This window comes from Octopus bimaculoides, chromosome 9 (assembly GCF_046866305.1).
Source record: "Octopus bimaculoides isolate indiv1 chromosome 9, ASM4686630v1, whole genome shotgun sequence".
In the NCBI taxonomy this organism is placed as follows: domain Eukaryota; kingdom Metazoa; phylum Mollusca; class Cephalopoda; order Octopoda; family Octopodidae; genus Octopus; species Octopus bimaculoides.
In genome coordinates, this window is record NC_142936.1 from 3,180,156 (window position 1) to 3,203,463 (window position 23,308).

The following is a 23,308-nucleotide window of genomic DNA, read 5'->3' on the forward strand; positions in this document are numbered from 1 at the left end:
CTTTAAATCAGGTGAATATTTGGAAAGATTTCAAGGAAAAGATACACACACACAGATGCATGCATATGTGTGTCTGTGTGTCTATATATGTGATATTCTCTTTATTAATGGATTTTTAACACGATTTCATATTTCATGCAATCACAGTTTGCAGTTTTCAAGTGTTCTCCTTAAGAAGTGATAGTAATCTCCCCTTTTGGTTTTGGCTATCAATGCAGTGTTGAGTCCTTATTCTTGCTGCTCACCACTAACATGACGAGTGTGTGTGTGTGTGTGTGTGCGTGTGTGTGTGCGTGTGAGTGTGCACACAAATGTTTTGCGCTTTGTATGGTGATGTATACAAATATTCGTTGAGATAAATAATTATATTGTATTATTTACGCAGGGGTCACCTTAACCTCTGTGTAACAATGTGCCACCGGAAATCTCTGCATTCCATAGTAACCGGTGAGGGAAACTGTGGGTCAATGATGGTGAACCTATGATTTATAATTAAGCAGAGATGTTCTGTCTGTTTTCAGATCACACATGAGATCACAAGTGAGAGAAAATTCCCTTACAATATTATCTTATGAAGAAACTCTCTGAAATTATCTTAGAATTGGCAATAAGCAGAATAAAACTCATGAAAATTCTAATTAGGAAACCAAATTCAAGAGCACTTAAATTCTTGTGACTTGACGAGGTTGCTGTTATTACATCATTAGTTTGATTAATTATCATTGCAGGATATTTCCATGCAGATTTTATTCGTGTGAAGTTAACTAAGTTAGGGAGTTCTCCCTACAAATTGTTAGGATAATACATAAGTGTGTGTGTGTGTGTGTGTGTTTAAGTATTTCCTGAAAGACAAATAGGTTTGTTGAAAATCGTTTTGGTTCTATTTGGTGGTGCCTCTAAAACAGAATTGTGAAAGTCTTGATTTTATAAAGCAATTTACAGAATTTATTGCTCACCTCCTGGTTCCTGTCTATGAGAAAGAACTGTATACTAAAGTAGATTCTAAAAACTTCAGTGATGTAATGAGAGTTGTTGTAAAGATAGCTTAATAGTTGCTAGTTCTTTGCACCGACAAGAATTGGATTTGTTTTTAAATGAAGATCAAGCAGTTTATAATGATTTACTAACGTATGACGGTTGAGTCGTGGCCAAATACTTGAACAACTTGTTAAATGGTTTTAGATATGAAAATCATGGAAGATAATTTCCCTTGGTTAAGTGATTTTGCTTGGCTCATTAAACTTACGTTCTTCATAGATTTTTCATTGCATCTAATTGAACTTGATATCTAACTACAAGGATGTGGGGAAATTTATTGTTGTGACGTATGGCTTGATCAATAGGAAAGTAAATATATTTCAACATGTTTTCGAAAGTAAAAGTTTCGAGTGCTTCTCAAGAGCTAAGAAATATTTCTGAAGAAACTATGAGAATCTTGAACAAAACACAAGACAGTTTATTTAGAGAAATTCTAAGGGTTGTGACGAAATGGGGTAGTATGGTTTCTTTTTTTTTTTATTTTCAGATTTATGAAATTCAGAAAGAAAAAAGTGCAAGTTAAAAATATCCTAATGTGTTGATTAGAGATTTGAAATTAAATGCATTTAAATGGTTGAATTTAAAGAGATCTAGAAATGCAATTAGTTGACTTTCAATCCAATTCTATCTGCAAGCACTTAGAGAAGATTTAGAAGAAGCTGGATGTTAATGTCTACATGTAATTGTGAATAATCATTTAAGCTATGAACTTTAGAGAATGTGAAATTACATTCCTGAAAACTTTGGTGCTCTTAAAATTCTTGCAAAAACGCTCGTAACCATTTTCTAATTATATATGCATGCATAATGTATGCATCATATATACACATATTGTGCATGTTTATAAAACATTGTTCTCAACATTAAATAATATAAAAGTGAATGAGAGAAATGGAAAGGTAGCTGTTTTGAAAAAGGTCCTGCTACCACTTAGAGGCCTCCCTCTTTGGCTCAAACCAGTTTTGGGACTGGTTTTATTTGCTGTATTTATTTATATGCAGCTTTTAATAGATTTTCTATTTAACCTTTTATTTTGATTATTTATGTATACCTTCAAAATAATGAGCTGGACATTACTGTCTTGAGTCCCAGGACTCATAGGACCAATGACCTAGTTTCTAGGGCATATAAAAAAATTTGCTTCTATTAGTGAATTGAAACATTTTTTATGGCAAAAATTATTATTATTATTATTATTATTATTATTATTATTATTATTATTATTATTATTATTATTACCATATTTTAACATGTATATGGAACTCTTTTATGTCAAAAATTAGGTTTAAAAAATATGGAAGTTTCTTACACATGGACAGTATAATAATAATAATCCCTTGCAAAACCTTTTTTCCAAATTTTAAGCCCCCCAAAATTAGAAGGTTCCTTATGCACATTAAAATATGGTAATTTGATTCAGGTTCAGCCTTGTTCCTGGTAGAATTTATGTGGGTAGCAGGTTACAACCTGTAACCTTAGGTACCCTGAAGCTTTTAATAGTCTTTCAAGTTCTTCAGATCCTCCTGATAATCTTCCCTGTCCCTAAGAGGCAAACTTTCTTCAGAAGCTCTACAGGGCATCCTATTCCAATCTCCATCAACCGTTTGTCCATATCTTTGCTTACAGATCCCAATGCACAGCATCCTTTACAGTTTTCATATCGTTGTTGTTTCTTGTGTGAAAAACTGAGTTGTTTTTGTAATGACTTTCGGAGGTTTTGTCCTCGTAGAATGGTGGAGTCCAACTTATAATAATAAAAGATTCTGAAGATATTCTATGATATGTTGTTTGTACAGTTTTGCCTTTCATAAAACATAAAGACATTCCATTTGCTAGTGGTGGTCTCTTCTTACTCTTGTTTATTTTGTTTCTTCCAAAAGAATTACATAACAAAACAGACAGACCTATCGACAACTGAACAAATAAACTTCCTCTGCAAGTAGCAGGTTGCTGTAGCTATTATCGCTACTACTACTACTACTACTACTACTACTACTACTACTACTACTACTGTTGCTGCTGCTTCTGCTGCATTTACTGTAATTTCTTAATTACATATCAAAAAATTAATGACTGTATAGCAACAAAAACAACAACAACAAAAGTAGGAAGAAAAAATTCATAACTAAAAGCCTTAACAGTTAAAGATGTTATAATATGTAACAACATTAGCAACACTCTCATTCTGATCATCATCATCATCAGCAACAATAACAGCAGGTTTACCACTATCGTCATCATTGTCATCATCATTATCATTATCGTCATCGTCATCGTCGTCATCATCATCATCATCATCATCACCATCATCATCATCATCACCCAAGCCCACTTTTACTTCCCTGCCATCACTGCTTTATCAGAAACAACAGAAGCAAAACTGAGAGTCTGTAATTTTTCTAATGAAATGGCTCCAAGGCATCATTCTTTCATCTTCTTTTTTATTTTCCTAGCATAAACCTACCCATACAACCTTCCTTCGTATCTACCAAATACTCACACATTCCAACAGATCTTCTGAAACACTTTCTTCCTTGAACAGAGAATCACAAAGATATTTATACTTTAACTTAAATTTACACCTATCCACATCATCATTTAACATCCGATTTCCATGCTGGCATGGGTTGGACGGTATTACTGAAAACTGGTAAGCCTGGTTCTGATCTGATTTGGCAAGGTTTCTAAAGCTGGATACCCTTTCTAACACCAACCACTCTGAGAGTGTAGTGGGTGTTTTTTACGTGCCACCTGACACCAGCATCAGCCACGACTATGGTCTCACTTGGCTTGACAGGTCAACACAAGCACATTATATTCTTTTCTTTTCTTCTCTAGGCACAAGGCCCAAAATTTTGGGGGAGGGGGGGGGGGGGCAGTCGATTAGATTGACTCCAGTATGCAGCTGGTACTTAATTCATCGACCCCAAAAGGATGAAAGGCAAAGTCAACCATGGTGGAATTTGAACTCAGAACATAAAGACAGACGAAATACAGCTAAGCATTTTGCCCGGCATGCTAACATTTCTGCCAGCACGGTATATTCTTTTCTACTCTAGACACAAGCCCCAAAACTTTTGGGGAGGGGCCTAGTTGATTAGATCAACCTCAGTATTCAACTAATACTTACTTTATCGACCCTGAAAGGATGAAAGGCAATGGAAAACTTTAGGTCAAAATCTGTTTTTATAAAAGAAAAAAAATTAAGCAAATTCATGAAAGAAAACTATAAAAAAATAAGCAAAAGTCTTTGAGAGATTGTTTTATATCTTACCTTAATTCTTTGACTACATGGAGGTTCAGAACTGGCTCTCACCACGTCTTGAAATGCGGGATTTCTGTTGTCCTCTGGTGAAATCTATTATAACAAGAAGAAAACAAAGATGTGATTATATAGAATACAGTTCTTCAGAGAATAGTTAGTTGTGAGTGGTATGGCACGATTATATAGAATATACAGGAGTAGCTCTGTAGTAAAATATTATGTGTGTTGTGTTGTGTTGTGTTTCCATGCCTTGACATCACAAAATAGTTGTAATCAACTGTCACCATCTTCAAGCAGTTCCTGTCATATCCAGTCTTCTGGTCATGAGGAAATATTACTTTCCTTGGAAACTGGTGAGAGTTGGTGACAGGATGGGCATCTGACCAAAGAAAATTCATCTCACCAAATTCCATCCAATTCATGCAAGCATGGAAAAATGGATACTGAACAATGATGATGATGACTTTTTGGTAGGATGGTTAGTAGTCAGTGCTAGGGTACTGAATGGTAAAAACAATTGTTCCAACATGACAATTTCACTTGCAGTAGTCAATTGGTAACAAGTGAAATTTGGTAGCGTGTACCTTGGTTTTGCTGCTTGTGTTACGTACCTAATTAGTTGCAGAGCAGACACAGATGTTCTTGTGACCCTCCTGCCCTTGGCCCAGCAGAACTCATTCTCAACTGAGTACACTGGATCAACATGAAGTGAAGAAACTTGCTCAAGGGTTTGATGACTGCCTGATACAACAATCAACCCTTCAACATTATGATTGAACCACTCAGTGCCCTAACCACAAAGCCAGATGCCTGAAAACCACTCTGCCAATGCCTGTATGAAAAGAAACACAAGTACAAACTACACACACCAGTATTTAGCATTTTGGATATTACATCCTTCAGAAGTTCCATATTTCCTAAAATTCACCAACATGGCACCTGGTGCCCCCCCCCCACACCTTGTACTTTTCATACATTTTTGACTAGTTTTTCTGATGAGTTGTGGTGCATTTGAGCAGGGTATCCAATAAGTCCATTATTCTTACATAAACCAATGATAGAGTTTCTATGCAGTTGGTTGACATACTAGAAATAGCTGCCAAATCCTTCCAAATAACTAGCTACCATCTTAAAAAGAGAAAAGTCACATTGAACAATATTCTAAATGTACAAAAAGCTGGGATGGTCACAGTTGGAGTGTCTTTGAACATAGGTCAACACAACATAGATTTATAGCAATGAAAAAAATAAAGAACGAAAAACAAAGAATCAACAAATAACAGAAGGCTTTGTCTTCATGTTCTTTTGTATTAAGGGCAAGTCAGCTTACTGGAGGGATTATCTTAATACAAGGGATTATCTTATTTCAAGGATTATCTTTCTCTTGTGTCTTCAATGACATTGGAACAGAAGGGTTAGATATAAGAGTAGACACAGGCTTGGTTGTGTGGTAAGAAGCATGTGATCCTGAGTTCAGTCCCGCTTGACTCCACTTTGGGCAAGTGTCTTCTACTACAGCCTTGGAGGCGAGTGAATTTGGGAAACTATGTAGAAGCCTGTCGTGTGTGTGTGTGTGTGTGTGTGCGTCTTTGTGTTTGTGCATATCTGCCCCCCCCCCCCATACAACCAGTGTCCCCCCCCCCATACAACCAGTGTGAGTTTATTTATAGAAAATGTATTAAACAATGGAGGCTGATCTGAGGTGAGTCAAAAGCAACAACATAAAGAAAGATGGGGAGAAAAAAGAACTCAGTCCATCTGTAACAATGATGTGTCTTCCAGTTGATCCAATCAACAGAACAGCCTGCTCGAGAAATTAATACGCAAGTGGCTGAGTACTCCACAGACACGTGTATCCTTAATGAAGTTCTCGGTGAGATTCAGTGCGAACCAAAGTGAGACAAGGCTGACCCCTTTGTTATTACAGGTATACGTCTCACTTTTGCCTGCTGAGTGGACTGGAGCAACATGAAATAAAGTGTCTTGCTCAAGGTCACAATGTGATCTTGCCAGGGATTGAACTCTCAACCTTATGATCACGAGCTGAATACCCTAACCACTAAGCCATGCTCTCTTCACAGAGAAAGAGGGCACAGTCCCAGCTGGAGCATCTTTGATCATTGATATACTTGATCAAGTTTCATATAAAATTGGACAAAAGTAACATCAACAAAAACAATAAATATGGCCCGTTTATTATCATCAGCAGCAGCTGCATCAACCCCTCGACATTACTGTCTTGATTCCTATGGCTCAGGATTACTCGGTTTCCATGGCATTTTAAATGACAGAGATCACGTTTCTTCTGAATGAGATGCCGGTCCATCACAGGGATGGTCATTTATAGCTGAGCGAACTGATGCAATGTGAAATAAAGTGTCTTGTTTAGGAACACAATGCACCACCCGGTCTGGGATTTGAAACCACGATTCTGTGATTGTGAGTGCAACCCCTAACCACTATTCCACATACCTCCACTTGTTCTATGTTGGTTTTTAATTAATTTTTATTAAGAAATTGTCTGTTGTTGGCAACAAAACCAACAAATTCAACTGTTAATTAAGTACAGCCAATTTACTTCCAATAACAGAAAACTATATATATATATGCACACACACACACACACACACACATATATATTTAGATATGTGTATATATACAATATATGTATATATCTATGTAAGAGATAGAGGTGTACATATATATATACACATATAGATAGATGCGTGCGCACAGACATACACAAGCACACACACAAACATAACCACTCAAACACGCTCATACACACACACACACACACACACACACACACACACACACACACACACACACAAACATTTATTTACCAATTAACCCATTTACATACCAATCCAGACAGTTTATTACAAATCAAACACATCCTGATTATAATATTTACTTCTGTACATTTCTTGATATTTTCTCTGATTATATGAACCATAAATAACTATCGACATCATCATCATCATCACCATCATCATCATCATCACCATCATCGTCATTAGGAAATGATAAAACTAAGGAAGATATGATTTCCTCTCTGATTTCATGGAAGTTTTCTTGCTACCAATTCTAACTGAATAAAAGAGCCTCTATGTGGTTACTTGACCAATTAGAAATAGCAACCAAATCTTCTTAAAAACATCCATACACAGCATTCTATAATTGTACTTGTTACACTATCTCTGAAAACACACACAAGCATCGTACAATCTGCCGTGGTCCATGCTGTGAGGGAGGCCTTTTCTTACCAACAGAGGTGATGGTTCCCTTAACCTTTTTCCAGCCAGTTCTAATTCTAGTAACTATACTTTCAGAGCATCCTCCTCCACTGCTAATTAGGTCACCTAGGTAACAGAAACTATATACAACCTTATCATGGGCATTTGAAGAAATCTATGTCTGTGTGTTCTTTGAGTTTATTGTTCCTGCACATCTGCTGCTCACAAACATTACTTTCTCTGTTACCTTTTCTGTGATACAACTGCATCTCTTGTGTGTCCATAGTCTACACTATGTACACCATATGGAACTTCTACCTACTCCTTGTCTACATATAGATCAGGGCCATTTACCTAAAGGGGTCAGCATCCTGCCTTTGGTCTTTGCTAAGTTAACTTTAAGACCCTTCAATTTCAGCTTTTGCTTCCACGCCTGGAATTTCATTTCCATTTCTATTACAATTTCATTGATAAAACTATGGTCATTAGCACAGAGATACTCCCATAAGCAGCTGATTTTGAATTTCTCAGGTTTGGCCTAGAAGACTATGATAAATAGGAGGGGACTGATAACTGATCCCAGAGGGGATCCCACTGAATTCCTCACTGTACTCATTGTTAATTATCACTTTGCTGGCTTCACCCCTGAACATGGCTTCAATGATCCTCACTGGCCATTCGGTTACTCTTTGCTTCTGCAGTGACCCCTCATGAGAGAACAAGGCACCCTGTCAAAGGCTTTCTCCAGGTTAATGAATGTTGTGTCCCGTGGTTTACTTTTTGTTGGGTACTTCTGTTGCCACCAAATTATAAAGAGAGCATCAGTAGTACTTCTTCCTAATTAGCTTTCTTCCTAATTAATTGAACTCTGACTCTTCCGATGACTTTCATAACCTGGTCCAGTAATTTGATGTCTCTGTGACAGCTTCTCTCCAAGACAATTCCATTGCTTTTGTTACAGTTGACTATGACATTATGCAAACATAAAGCTTGCTGTTTCAATGTTAAAGTGTTAATCACACAACCAGCCAGAAATCACATCAAAAATGCCACAGAAAAAAAAAAAAGAAATGAATCAACAAAACGATGTAATAAAATAATATATATTGCCATAAAATATATAAATCTCTTTTATGCTATGGAACAATAAAGATCTTTTTATTCCTCTTCAGCTCAGTGGAGTAGAGGGTGTGGTGGTGGTGGATATATTCACTCAAGTCAAGAGCATTGATAACTTCTTGTCTCCATTGTAATATATGGGAACCCGCATGACCTGAAGATCCTTCAGGCAAATACGGAATGTTTGGAGATGGTGCATGTGCCACAGCACAGAGGAAATGAGTCTGGTGAGAAGCAAGAGGAGCCAGAGCTGAAGTCAACTCAGTTTTGCTGAACCTGCAGGTTTTGCAATCCCCTGACCCATGTGGTGTGACAGAGGACCATCAGGCAAGGTGACCTCAATGTGATTTAGTGAGATTTGGCAGATATTGGTTTCAAATTTTGGCACAAGGCCAGCAATTTCAGAGGAGGTGGTAAGTTAATTACATCATTCCCAGTACTCAACTGGTAATTATTTTATCAACCTTGAAATGATGAAAGGCAAACTCAACCATGGTGGGATTTGAACTCTCAATCTAAGGACAGATGGAATGCTGCTAAGTACTTTGCCCAGCATGCTAACGATTCTCTCAGCTCATTGCCTTAATGATTTGGCAGATATTACAAGCAGCGACAGGGAAGCTAGAGATCCACTCTCATTGGTTCAATTGTTTTGGTGTTGCTTCTGCAGCTGCTGCCTTGCGATGATGCGAAAGAGGCTGAAAATTGCAGGATGAGATGACTGGCTGCAGGTGATTTGTCATGGCTGACTGGACGTAAAACCTGTTTGGGTGACAGGAATTTTTGATGCAGGAGCCGAATACACGCACGCACACACGCACGCGCGCGCTTGCAGATGCATACAAACACATGGATGTACAGAAATATACAGAAAGAGAAAAACATTACAATTTATTGAACATGACTAGAATAAGCACTCTCCCTTCCACATTCTCATAAAAATATGTTCCTGTGGAGAGAGAGAGAGAGAGAAAATAAAAGAGGAGTGAATTAGAGAAACATCAAAACACTTGATATGAAACGGTGAGGCTCAGATCAGTGCCACCAAAGGAGTGGCACCAAAAGAGATAGAAAAAAAAAACCCTGGCACCCCTTTGGCTTTGATGGCAAGTGTTCCCATGGGACAGCCTGCTCATGGAATTAATGTGCAAGTGGCTGAGTGCTCCTCAGACATGCATACCGTTAATGTAGTTCTCAGAGAGATTGAGTGTGACATAGAATGTAACAAGGCTGGCCCCTTTTGAATTACAGGTACAACTCATTTTTGCCAGCTGAGTGGACTGGAGCAATGTGAAATAAAGTGTCTTGCTCAAGGACTCAATGTGCTGTCAGGATATTGAACCCAGGACCTTATGCTCATGAGCTGAATGCCCAAACCACTGAGCCACGTGTCTTCACAACACCAATAGATAAGACTATGTTTACAAGTGACATTTCATGGCAGCCAACTGAAATAAATCACTTGGACAAACGGAGTATTTCAGTGCATATTATTAAGTTATGGATAGAGTTTTCTCTGAAAACGAGCCAATCTAATTAACCTTGCCTGAACTCCTACATATAAATGATGACAAACTGTGTGTCACCCGGTACCAGTTCTTATCTTTAGTTCCAGTCAACACTAAGATGCTTAACATAATAAACAAAAGGTTTGTAGTTTTAGCAACGGAAATCTTTTCAAAATCTCTTATCTGAAAAAACAACTCCGTTTCAGAAACAATTATACAACTGATCATTTTATAAATACAACACTGTATCTATCTCTCTCTCTCTCTCTCTCTCTCTCTCTCTCTCTCTCTCTCTCTCTACTTCTCTAAAAACAGAAAGAAAAATCTCCTCAAAATATCAGTTACCAAAATGAATTGACTTCACAACCAATAAGTCACCTAATCGTGTTTTTATAAATCTCACGAGGAAACAGTTAAAAGCAAAATCAAGCACAGGACACTTCTTCAGATTGAAGTATTTAACTTAAACAAACTTAAGTGTTTGGCATTGTAACTCCACAAATCATTTATACTTGAATATTTACGACACATCTACCCTGGACATAACTTGGTTTTGAGCTTATCAAAAATAATATCATTCTATTTACCGTATTCTTACCAAAGAGAAAGGCAGTGAAATGGTAGAATTGTTAGTGATTTTGATGCTTTGTGGCATTTTGTCTGCTTTTACTTTCTGAGTTCAAATTCCGCCAAGGCCAAGTTTGCCTTTCATCCTTTTGGGATCATTGAAATAAGTACCAGTTATGCACTGGGGCTGATGCATTCAACTTGACCCCTCCTCTGAAATTGTTGGCCATTATCAAAGTTTAAAATCAATTTTATCTAGAAGAATAAAATGGGGTGTTCCTCAAGGTTCTACTTTTCATGCATTATTATTCATTGTCTGCATTAATAAATTCCGTACATCATCATTATCTTCCTTGTTTTAATGTCTTCTTTACTTGCTTGATGCAAATATTCCATTCACACTAAACAGACTTCAGTTTCCACTTTGACTTGCATATTCAATGACAATTAATAAGGCTCAAGGGCAAACCTTTAAAAAAAAGTTGGAATACATTTGCCTCAACCGGTATTTTCTCATGGCCAATTATGTCACATTTTCAAGAGCACGAGCTATGAAGGTCAAATAGTAATTCCATTTATGTTTGTGTAACTGAGATATTTTGGTTGGATTATATAGTCATTGGTGTTACATTACTTTCTATATTATGCAACGGGATGGAGAGCTGGCAGAATCGTTAGCACACCGGGCGAAATGCTTAGCGGTATTTCATTTGTCTTTACGTTCTGAGTTCAAATTCTACTGAGGTCAACTTTGCCTTTCATCATTTTGGGGTTGATAAAATAAGTACCAGTTACATACTGGGGTCAATGTAACCAACTAATCCCCCTTCCCTCAAATTTCAGGCCTTGTGCCTAGAGTAGAAAGGATTATTATTATTATCATGATAAAGTAATGATAGTGAAGAGGTAGCAGGGGGAGTGTGTGAGTGTTGATGGCTGTTGGATCTGATCTATTTCTGAGTCTGTTCTGCAATTAGCCAAAACTCCATAGTAAAAGCTTACCCAAGGCATCTTAGGGTTAATTGAAAACAATTAAAGCAATTAAGTCCAAATAGACATTTCCAGCCATGATCTTCTCATGCATTTTTTTAAAGGCATAGTGTATCTACGGTTACATTATTTGATGTGCCTTTGCTCTTTTAAGATACTATAATGTGAATGATCAGGGCTTAAGGAATAAATTCTATCTCAACCAGTGTTTTCCAACCATTTTTTTTTTTATCTACGGATCCCTCTGATTACTGTTGTATTCTGGTGGACCCCCCCCCCCCCCAAGCCATCCATTGTTTAAAATTAGTTTTATAGCAAATTCTTTCAAATTTCTTATTTTGTTTTTCACTCATTGTGTAGGTCGAACCATGTAAAACATTTGAGAAAGAAATCTGTTTCTTGCAATAAATACTTCTAAAGCAAGTTTTCCAGGAGCCCCTAGAATACTACTGTGGACGCAATTTACTATATGGAACCCCAGGGTTCTCTTTTGAGAACCACTGACCTAAACTAAATTACAATCTCTCTCAAACTACCTTGTCTTTGTAGTCAATTTATACGATCCCATTTTGGTGATTAAAATCAATAAACAACTTTTAAAATCTATCATAATGCTTTCAATATAATGACCACAATAAAATTTATACTCTCAAGAGATGCATTACAGAATCATGATGACATTATCAAATTAGATAAACTATTGATTAATTTTCAATATAAATAAAGCCACATCTTCTCATGCTGCTGCTGATGATGATGTATTTGTTGTTGCTTGTAGAATTTATTGTCATTACTATCAGGATTCTGCAGGCAACAGTGGCGCCATAAAAAGTCCTTAATTCCAAATAATGTAAACTGATAAATCTTCACAGAATCGTTGTTGTTAGTGGTCTCACTTTTAGTTAATTGAAACGGAACAATTTTGTTCAAAATATTTGTTCACAAGTGCATTAATATACAGAAACACTCGTACATATAAACGTACCCCATCCCCACATACTTACATACACCACGCACACACACACACACACACACACGCACACGCACACACGCACACGCACACAACTGAAATGACTTAAGGTTAATGAAGCAAAATGCTTCATGGCATTCTTTTCCGTCTTTACGTTCTGAGTTCAAATTCTGCCAGGGTCAACTTAGCCATTCATCCTTTCAGGGTCGATAAAATAAGTACCAGTGAAATACTGGGTCAATATAACTGACTCATCCCCTCCCACAAAATTGCTGCCCTTGTGGCAAAATTTGAAACCATCATCATCATCATCATCATCATCATCATCATCTCTCCCCACAAATTTTCAGGCCTTGTGAGTATAGTAGAAAGGGTTATTATGATAGATGGCACAATTAGTTGAGTATTGGAGAAAAAAATGTCTAACTATTCTTTCAATCTGTGGTTTTGTTTCCATATTAAAAAGCAAACAAAACTTTATTTCTGTTATCAGCTGAAAACTGGGTCTTTGCATTCACTTATGTTATATTGAATCTGAGAAATAATGAATTAATCAATCCCTTCCAGGAATATCATTAAGTGTCGTTCATTAAGCTTTAATTAAGTGTGTGTGCATGTACAGTTACATATATATATATATATATATATATATATATATATATATTGAAGCACACAAACACATGTTGCGAAAGAGAATATGAGTGCGATGTGTCAACCATTTTAATCATGAGATGATTTAATTACTGTGTAATATATCTGTAGGTGGCAGGGTAGGTTAAGAGGTGTGTGGTACTTTTGTGTATGTATGTGCATTGCATGCATTGTGCATGTGTAGTGTGTATTTGTGTGCGTGCACATGTACGTAGGGCTTTGGCTGTAAGTATATCCATGCTTCCCGAGTGTGTAGCTCTCTCTCTCTTTCTATGTGCTTGATGTGCCCATGGTGTGTATAATGTGTATATAAAGTGGTTAGTCTATAAGTAGTCTACTTATGTGGTTCATGAGTGTGTAACTCCCTGAGTAGATGTGAACACGTTATGTGATTAGGCGGGTGTTCATTTGTGGGTCTCTTCTGTCATCAAAATTCACAACCAGCACCACCACCACCAGCACCAGCACCACCACCATTAAATAAAACTACTACTACCACCACCACCTCCACCACAATTCACTGCTTCTTTCTTCTCCTTTGTCACCACCGCTACGTCCTCCACTTGCTTATTGTCATCATTGTCACCACCATCAACATTATTATTATTATTATTATTATTATTATTATCAGTATTGTCATTACCATCATAAGCATCACCCTCCTCCTCCATCATCAGCATCACCAACATCAGCATCACCAACATCATCCCCATCACTACCATCATGAGCATTGTTCTCCTCCTCCTCCTCATCATCATCATAATCAACCTCTTCCTCATCATCACCACTGCCATCATTGTCAGCATCATTGTCATCACCTCTGTTGTTGTCATCGTAATTACCATTGTCCTCCTCCTCCTCCTCTTCATCATCATCATCATAACTCATATGTTTGCAATAGTTGGTCCTGTCTTCTACATCATAGTCTCGTCTCTTATTGCAATCCCACATCATTTCCTTCACAGGGGTTTCACCATTTGGGATCAGCCCCTCACCCCTTCTTGCCATATCTCCCACAAGCCACCACTGCCACAACTTTCTTCCCCGCCTACACCCAGCTGTTATTCTTCATTTCTCACACACGTCCCCAACCAACGAAACCCTTGCCTGCCCCCACTGCTTATGATCCCTCTTTTATTTATTCTCTCAGCTTATTCCTTACCCTACCATTAATGCAGACTAGCATCACAAACCCAGCAAACGATGTTCACTTCATTTCTTTTGATCCTTTGCAAATTCTTCACATTCAAAGCCAACATGCAACATTGGATGTGGCATCCAAGCTTCATACAGTCTCCCCTTCATCTGGTGAGGAACCTTTTGTTGCCAGCAAAGCCAGTGGCTCTTTCAACCTTTCCTTCCATGTTCTCGTCCTTCCGTAATTGTGTTGGTGTGTTTATGTCCCTGTAACTTAACAGTTTGCCAAAAGAGACTAACAGAATAAGAATCGGGCTAAAAGCAAAGTACTAGAGTCGATTCATTCAATTATGAATTCTTAAAAGTGGTGCTCCAGCATGGCCACTGTCTGATTACTGAAACAAGTAACAGATAAAAAGTATGTGTGTGTGTGTGTGTGTGTGTGTGTGTGTGTGTGTGTGTGTCTCCTTGCTTGGACATCCTGTGAGTGAGTGTTACTGTCATGCAAGCTGTGTGTCCTTCATGTCCAATATTCTATGAAAACCTGTTTGGACAGGAAGAAACAAGGTGAGGGTTGGCAACAGGGAGGGCATCTGGCTGTAGGAAATCTCTATCAACAAATTCCATTTGTCCCATGCATCTAGGTTGGAAATTGGCTCTTTCTCCATGGGCAAGAAATTGAGAAACAAAACATTACATAGTTCTATATTTAAGAGATGAGGAATCATGTACATTATTTACATTTGACGGATATCTATCCTCATCTTGTTTGTTGTTAACACAAAGTTTCGGCTGATATACCCTCTAGTCTTCATCAGGTGTCTTGGGGAAATTTCGAACCTGTGTTCTCATTCCTAAGGTATTTTTTGATATTATTATTATTATCATTATTCAGATCACTGCTTGGAATCGAACTCGGAATCTTGAGGTTAGTAGCCCACGCTCTTAACCCATGTGCATATGGCATAGTGGTTAAGAGCGTGGGCTACTAACCCCAAGATTCCGAGATCGATTCCAGGCAGTGACCTGAATAATAATAATAATAATAATAATAATATCGAAAAATACCTTAGGAATGAGAACCCAGGTTCGAAATTTCCCCAAGACACCTGATGAAGGCTGGAGGGTATATCAGCCGAAACATTGTGTTAACAACAAACAAGATGAGGACAAATATCCGTCAAATATAAATAATGTGAATAAAAACATAACATACATGCATCACACACACACACACGCACACTCTCTCTCTCCCTCTCTCTCTCCCTCTCTCTCTCCCTCTCTCTCTCCCTCTCTCTCTCCCTCTCTCTCCCTCTCTCTCCCTCTCTCTCTCCCTCTCTCTCCCTCTCTCTCCCTCTCTCTCTGTCTCTCTCTCGCTCTCTCTGTCTATCTCTGTCTCTCTCTCGCTTTCTCTGTCTATCTCTGTCTGTCTATCTCTCTCTCTATGTAGTGGACAAGGCTCATCGCCGTTTTCATTTACAAAATTTTATTCACACGATGAGGTGTCATGCAATGTCCTAAGCAGTGGTGGTGGTGGTGGGGTCATGTTAATCTGAATAAGAGGCCCTCACTGCAAATAAGGACTTGGGGCATGACGCTACGTCCAAGCCATGCCAGCATAGAAAAACGCACTTCGAGATACTGCTGATGATGATAATGTTGATATTAACACGCAAGAGTAAAGAAGGCCAGCAAAAAGTGAGTACTCAATACAGAAAGTAGAGTGATGTAATTTACTGGAAGCTGAATCTTCACTGATGATTACTTTGAGTTCCTTGTCGAACCGCACACACACACACACACACACACACACACACACACACATTGTGTATTTACTCATGCATGACAAAACAAGTCGGGTGCGATTCAGCGACAAGCAAAACCCGCTTTGTGCGTTCTGAAGCTAAGGGAGATAACTCTATCATTACTTTCCGCCTGCGCCAAAACATAAATAATTGTCATTCTCTATCTATTGTGTTTATACTTATTGATTACAGATATTTCCCTGCTGTAAAGTCTTCCGAGCTCCTCTTTTTATGTGTCTAAAATAACAATAAATGGAACCTCAACAAAATCAACGAGCGAGAGCCTCTGTTGCTAGAAATAATAACCCGCATCTCCCCCCAGATCACGCTCTGCCGCCTTCAAGATCATATTGGATAATATCGTTCATACACAAAATACTAGGATGGTCAAATGTGGAGCGGCTTTGATTAATGGTTTGTTCGATCGGGGCTGACACGAGGCCAGACAACAACCGCAACTCTTGGAAGATTTATATTCCTTCCTCTCGTTATTGATTGTCCATTCGTGTCTGTTGTTTATGAAGTGATGCATTGAAAGATGCGACCGGTTTACCTGTCTGCAAGTCATCCAGAACCACATTACGGTCTGTTTGGGTTTGGCATCATCAACAAAATGGTGTTGGATCAGAAAAAAACCCCGCAAGACGAGGGTTCTAGTTGATCCGATCAACGGAACAGACCGCTCGTGAAATTAAAGTGCAAGTGGCTGAGCACTCCACAGACACGTGTACCCTTAACGTAGTTCTCGGGGATATCCAGCGTGACACAGAATGTGGCAATGCTGGCCCCTTTGAAATACAGGAAGTTGTGGTGAAAGAGTTCAGCAGGGTTCGCCACCACCCACTGCCGGAGCCTCGTGGAGCTTTAGGTGCTTCCGTCCAATAAATATTCACAACGCCCGGTCTGGGAATCGAAACCGCGAGTCCGCTTCCCCAACCACTGGGCCATTGCGTTTCCACTAGGGTGTGGCTTAGTGGTTAGAGTGTTGGACACATGATCGTAAGATTGTGATTTCGATTCCTGGACCGGGTGGAGCGTTGTGTTCTTGAGCAAGGTACTTCATTTCACGTTGCTCCAGTCCACACAGCCGGCAAAAATGAGTAATGCTGCGGTGGACCAGTGTCCCCTCCAGGAGCTAAATATATATATATATATATATATATATATATACGCCACATTTACGTAACCTTAACTTAGCGGTTCAGCAAAAGATACGGATAGAATATGTTGCAGACTTAAAAAAATAAGTACTGTTGGCAATCTGTTAGACTAAAACCTTTCATAGTGGTGCCCCAGCATGGCCGCAGTGACTGAAACAATTAGTAGAAAATTGGACTCTTAATTCTGTGATCTTGGTTCGATTCCAAGTCTGTTAGGTCAGTGTTCATTTGAGCAAAACAACAGCGTTGAATACATTGTACATTTCGTTTACCCCGTTGTCTTAGAAACCGTATCAGAACAATTACCCCCCATATGACAATTCTCTCCTACGACAACACCCCCACCCCCGCTGGGACAATTACCCTCTATATGATAATTCTCCCCTACGACAGCAACCTCCTGGGACAATTACCCCGCTTGATTAATTATACTCCATCTCCATATATTAAGAAGTTTTAAATCCTCATCTGTTGTCCTCTGGGGTTATTGTCCATTGGGGCGTAAATGTCCGAGACTCCTTACAAACACTAGCGTTTGTCAAATGAGAAAGCGCAAGACTTCAGAGTAACGCCCCTTTACATAAACCGAAACTATATTCAGAGTTATTTCCCTTGAGTCGTGCTCTGCGTTTTTACTGTTCGCACGGTGAAGTTATATTTGATAACTTATAAAGTCTAAAATAATAATAATAATGATATTCATACGCTTTTTTTGGTGATACATTTATATATAATTTAGGTAGGGGGATCCTGCCTTCCTGAGCTAGTTTTCCACCACATTTCTTAAAAATCATGGTAGAGGCCTTGGTCTCGGGATCACTCATGTCTACAAACTGAGGTTGGGGGTAAGCTCCCCGTAGAAAATTCAGCTCTGAGAAGGCTTCATGATAGCAAGGGAGAATGGGCACCAGCCAGCCCAAAGGTTGGGGGTAAGGTTGCACCTGCTTACCTCACACAGAAAGGTGCAAGCCCTCATCCTGGGTTGTGCCAGCATGACTTGCCTTATGAGGGCTGACGGCCTGAGGAGAAACTTGGGGTGAGGTTGGGCAGTTGGAATGAGAGCAGTCTGCATGGAAGGGGAACTGGGGTGTGTGAGGAATTGAGGAAGAGGAAGGTGGATGTGTGCTGTGTGCAGAAGGCTAGGTGGAGGGACCAGGGTGCAAGATTTGTTGGGGTCAAGGGAAGAAGGTACAAGATGGGTCCATGTAGTGTATGTGGGGAGAGGGTAATAGCAAATGCGGTGTTGTGTACGAGATGTGAGAAATGGATTCATAGGAGATGTACGAAAATGAAGAAGGTGACCCCAAAACTGGCAAGAGAGTTTGTTTGTGGAAGATGTGAGAAAGGAGCTGAAGGGCTAATGAAACCATTGGAAATATTATGTGACAAGGTGGAAATGGTGAGAGGTTTTTTGTTATTTGGGAGATAAAGTGGATGTAAGTAGTAGATGTGAAGCAGCTGTGACAACAAGAGCGAGACTTCGCTGGGTGAAGTTCAGGGAATGTGGAGCATTGTTATATGGAAAAAGGTCCTCATTAAAGATGAAAGGAAAGGTCTAAAGGAGTTGTGTGAGAGCTGCAATGCTGCATAGGAGTGAGACATGGTGTCAGAGGGAGAGAGAGAGATGACAATTTTGAAAAGGACTCAGAGAGCAATGGTGAGAGAAATGTGTGGTGTGAAGCTGTTTGAGAAGAGGAGGCCTGAGGATTTGATGGGGATGCTGGGGTTGGTGGGATGGCTGGCAAGGGGAATGGAGTGCAGTGGTATGGGCATGTGTTGAGGAGGGATGAGGAGCATGTTCTGAGGAGGGTGCTTGAGTTACAGGTAAATGGACTGTGAAAGTGAGGTAGACCGAGGAAAATGTGGAGGGGACAGGTGGAGGGTTAGCTTGAGGAGGGAGGATACCTAAAACCAGGTTCCATCCCACTGCATGGCACCTTGGGCAAGTGTCTTCTACAATAGCCTCAGGCTGACCAAAGCCTTGTCAATGGATTTTGTAGACAGAAACTGAAAGAAGCCCATCCTATTTATATATATATATCTATGTGTGTGTGTCTTTGTGTCAGTGTTTGTTCCCCACCACCACTTGACAACCAATGTTGGTTTGTTTGCATCCCCATAACTTAACAGTTCCGCAAAAGAAACTGATAGAGTAAGCACCAGACTGAAAAAAATAATAATAATAAGTACAGGGATCAATTTGTTCAACCAAAATTCCCCAAGGTGGTGCTCCAGCATGGCCACTGTCTAATGATTGAAACAAGTAAAAGATAAAAAGATGGAAATCTAAGTTATTTTAGCGTAAATGTTTTACTCCAAAGTTTCTCTCTCGCTGCTCACCTCTACTCATTTCATTCCTTTACACACACACACACACACACCCATACCCACACACACACACACACTCTCTCTCTCTCTTTCTCTCTCTTTCTCTCTCTCTCTCTCTCTCTCTCTCTCTCTCTCTCTCTCTAAATATGAATAGCCATATGGCTCTGCAACTACAACCTGCTCTCCTCCACTGCTTTCCCGTACCTTAATTCCTATCCCTGAGCATAAAGTTTCCCCCTTTGCATTGCAACCTCAATAGTGCTGGTGGCATGAGAAAAGCATTCAGTACACATCATGAAGTGGTTGGAGTTAGGAAGGGCTTCCAGCTGTAAAAATCTGCGACACTGGAGCCCATTGCAGTCCTTGGTCCCATTGGACCCAGTCAAACCATCCAACCCATGCCAGCATAGAAAATGGACCTTAAATGATGATGGAGGTGGTGGTGGTGGTGGTGATGATGGGATTTTGCCGTTTATTTACCAGTTTCCCTCACAAATGATTGGTCAGTTTAAGGCCATAGAAGACTCCTACCCAAGATGCCATGCCATAGGACCCAACCCAAAATCACACGGCTACAGAACAAACTTGTTGACCACAAAATCATAATTGTGGCTGCAGTGAACGTTTCAGCTTATGTTAAGACAATCATTTTTGTTTCCCAAATAAAAAAAAATAAAAAAAAGAAAGCATTCGTAGTTGTTGTTGTTGTTGTTGTTGTTTTGTTCCTGGTCAGGCTTGAACCGGCAGACCTATATTTAAAAGCATCAATAACAGCTGTGACCATCCTGTTTTTATGTTTATGAAGGACTACTAGACCTTTACATTGCATACTTCTTTATAGAGTATAGTGTGATTTGAATGATATTTAGTTTCTATTTCTAGCAGGTCAAAACATTATATAGAAGACCCCCACCCACCCACTTGTTAGAAGTAGATTTCTCGTCTTACAAAATCTGTTGTTTACATTTAATTTTCCATTAGGCATTTCATACAGTTCCATCATTGTTCTTTCTCATGCAGGTTGGAACCTTGAAATGTTCTCAGCACAAAGAACACCAACGTTTATATTTCTCTTTCGATAAATATTTGGGCTGGGTCAGCTCGCATCAAGTTTCTCAAACAAGTTGTTCATTATTGTTGTTGTTGTTTGGGTGTTTTAGTATTCTTCTTTTTTTTTTCTTTCCTTCTAAGTAATCTTTGTTTTGTTTAATTTTATCTTGTTAAATGTTATTTTAAATGTCTAGGTGCAGAGGTGGCGAGTTCACATAAGATATGTACTTTCCCATTTAGTCTGACAATCACTCCAATGTCTTTCTTCTCTCATTAACCTACAAAAAGATGGGTTAACAAAAAAAAAGAAAAGAAAAAGATCAGATGTCTGATTTTCCTGGTTTTTTATTTAATCATTCATTTATTTATTATTATTATTATTATTATTATTATTATTATTATTATTATATTTTTGGTTTTGCAATATTTTCCCATCATCCCTTTGTTTGATGCTATTATTGGTCAGTATTAGATTTCAATTCCGAGAAAGGAGAATTAAATGGAAGCGTTTGCAGGAAAAGCAAACAAAAAGACCAAAAAGGCAGTACCTCTTTTAATATTTCCCAGAGCAAACGCACATTGTGCTTGTAGAATTGTTAAGAGTCACAACTAACTCTTCTAGAACAGAAAACCAAAATGACAGAACTATTTGAGGTGGTCTTCATCAAAGGATGATGCATTGAGAGGGGGGGGGGGAGCATTCCCATTTGAAGTTGGCTGTCATGGTTTTGCAGCAGGATTAATGTGTTGCTTCTTGCAGAAGTTCGGTTTGGAACCTAAAGACTGAAGGAATCTACCAAGGGGATGGGAATGGCTGCTAAAACCAGCTCGTGGTTGTTGTTGTGGTCGACAAGAGACCATAGATGAAACTCTTCTGCAGATGAAGGCTAATTAATTTTTCGTTTCCCCACCCAGGTGAAGCGAACAAGGCTATGGGGTGAAACGCTTGTGATGTTGAGATACCTGTTGATCCTACTGAAGAATTTCTAAAATTGCAATGACCTTCATTCACCACACGGAGAAAAGCTTGCAATATCTTCGAACAGCTTCTGCAGTTTGTGCATGGCGCAAACTATGTCTGATGTTTATTTTACCTAAATTTCATCCTATCTTTCAAATCAGCTTCAACACAGGAACCCCTTTATGAGCGCTCAACCTGTTATTTACATCAACCAAAACACACCCGACTGTCTTGAAAAGAATGGACCCACACAGCTATGTACAACGAGGGTACACAATGGTGAGAAGAAGAACATGAAAAGCAGGATGGTCACAGCAGGAGAGTCTTCCATCAGATGTCTGCATAATAGAGCCGTGTCGAGGCTGAACGACGTTTGACAGAAGAATTCTAAACATCTTGCTGTTCAAAGACACTGACTAGAAATAGGTTTTGGTGGAAATAATTAGTCTTATTTAATTTCTTCTTTTTCTCGTTAATGAAGTTAGACAAATTGACAAACCATCAAAGAATTTTATTATAGTTCAAGAATGGTGTGTAGCAATATGAATAGCATTAAGAAGATTCCAACATACATAGATTGACAAGCCACTAAGTTACGGGGAACATAAGCACACACACATATCATCATCATCATCATCATCATTTAATCTCCATTTTCCATGTTGGCATGAGTGGGTGGGTGGGTTGGTTGGCTTAACAGAATCTGCTGAGCTACTGGGCCACATCAGGCTCTAGTGTCAACTTTACATAGCTTATAAAGCTGAATGAGCTTCCTAATATCAATCATGTTACAGAATGTACTACGTGTTTTTTATACATACACACATACACACATGAGAGGCTTCTTCCAGTTTCCATCTACCAAATCCATTCACAAGGGCTGGGGCTACAACATCAAATTTCACTCACAAAATCTCAATCCACAAAAGACTCTGGTTGAAGACACAAAAGACTCTGGTTGAAGAAATTACTCAAAGTGCCAAACATTGGGAACAAACTTGGAACCAAATTTGGTTGCAAAGCAATTTTCTTCAACACATGTTTCTACATATTTCTTCTACTTCTTCACTTATAAAAGAAGTTGCAAATACTTATGTTTCTCGTAGCATCTGCCATATTCCTCTTCCTCTGTTACTGAGAGTGACTGGGGGAAGTGGAGACAGGTTTGATATCAAAATAATTAAACTCCAATTAAACAGAGAACACATACAGTAATTAAACAATTTTTTTAAGGCCAGTGTCCCTGCTAAAAATGGATTTAGCTATGCAGGGTCCATGACAGTAAACATACTCATCCCATGACCTTTTTTAGGTAATGTTTATTTGGCCAGATATTGATGTTAACCCTTTTAGTTGCTTAAGGCACACAGGGACATAGTCAACCTGTTCTAAAGATTAGGGCACATGCTGTAATAAAAAAAAGACCTACGTGTTTAACCCTTTAGTGTTCAGATTACTCTGCCAAATGTTCTGCTTGTTTATTCACATTGTTTCGAATTAATCTTGCATTACATTGTGGC

General features: G+C 38.9%; 1 protein-coding gene and 1 long non-coding RNA gene across 10 annotated transcripts in view; one reads left to right on the forward strand and one right to left on the reverse strand.

Moving 5' to 3' along the window:
• Nucleotides 1-23,308, reverse strand: part of LOC106869147 (5'-AMP-activated protein kinase subunit gamma-1) — a 481,652-nt gene that overhangs the window by 423,946 nt on the left and 34,398 nt on the right. For all 9 annotated transcript variants that reach the window (XM_089357018.1, XM_089357013.1, XM_089357011.1 and 6 more), the window contains exon 2: nucleotides 4,313-4,396. In XM_089357018.1, the coding sequence (XP_089213144.1) occupies nucleotides 4,313-4,396 (84 nt within the window). The remainder of the gene's footprint in view (nucleotides 1-4,312; nucleotides 4,397-23,308) is intronic.
• LOC106869149 (uncharacterized) overlaps nucleotides 1-23,308 on the forward strand; it is a 131,790-nt gene that overhangs the window by 58,102 nt on the left and 50,380 nt on the right. The gene's annotated exons all lie outside the window — the stretch shown is intronic.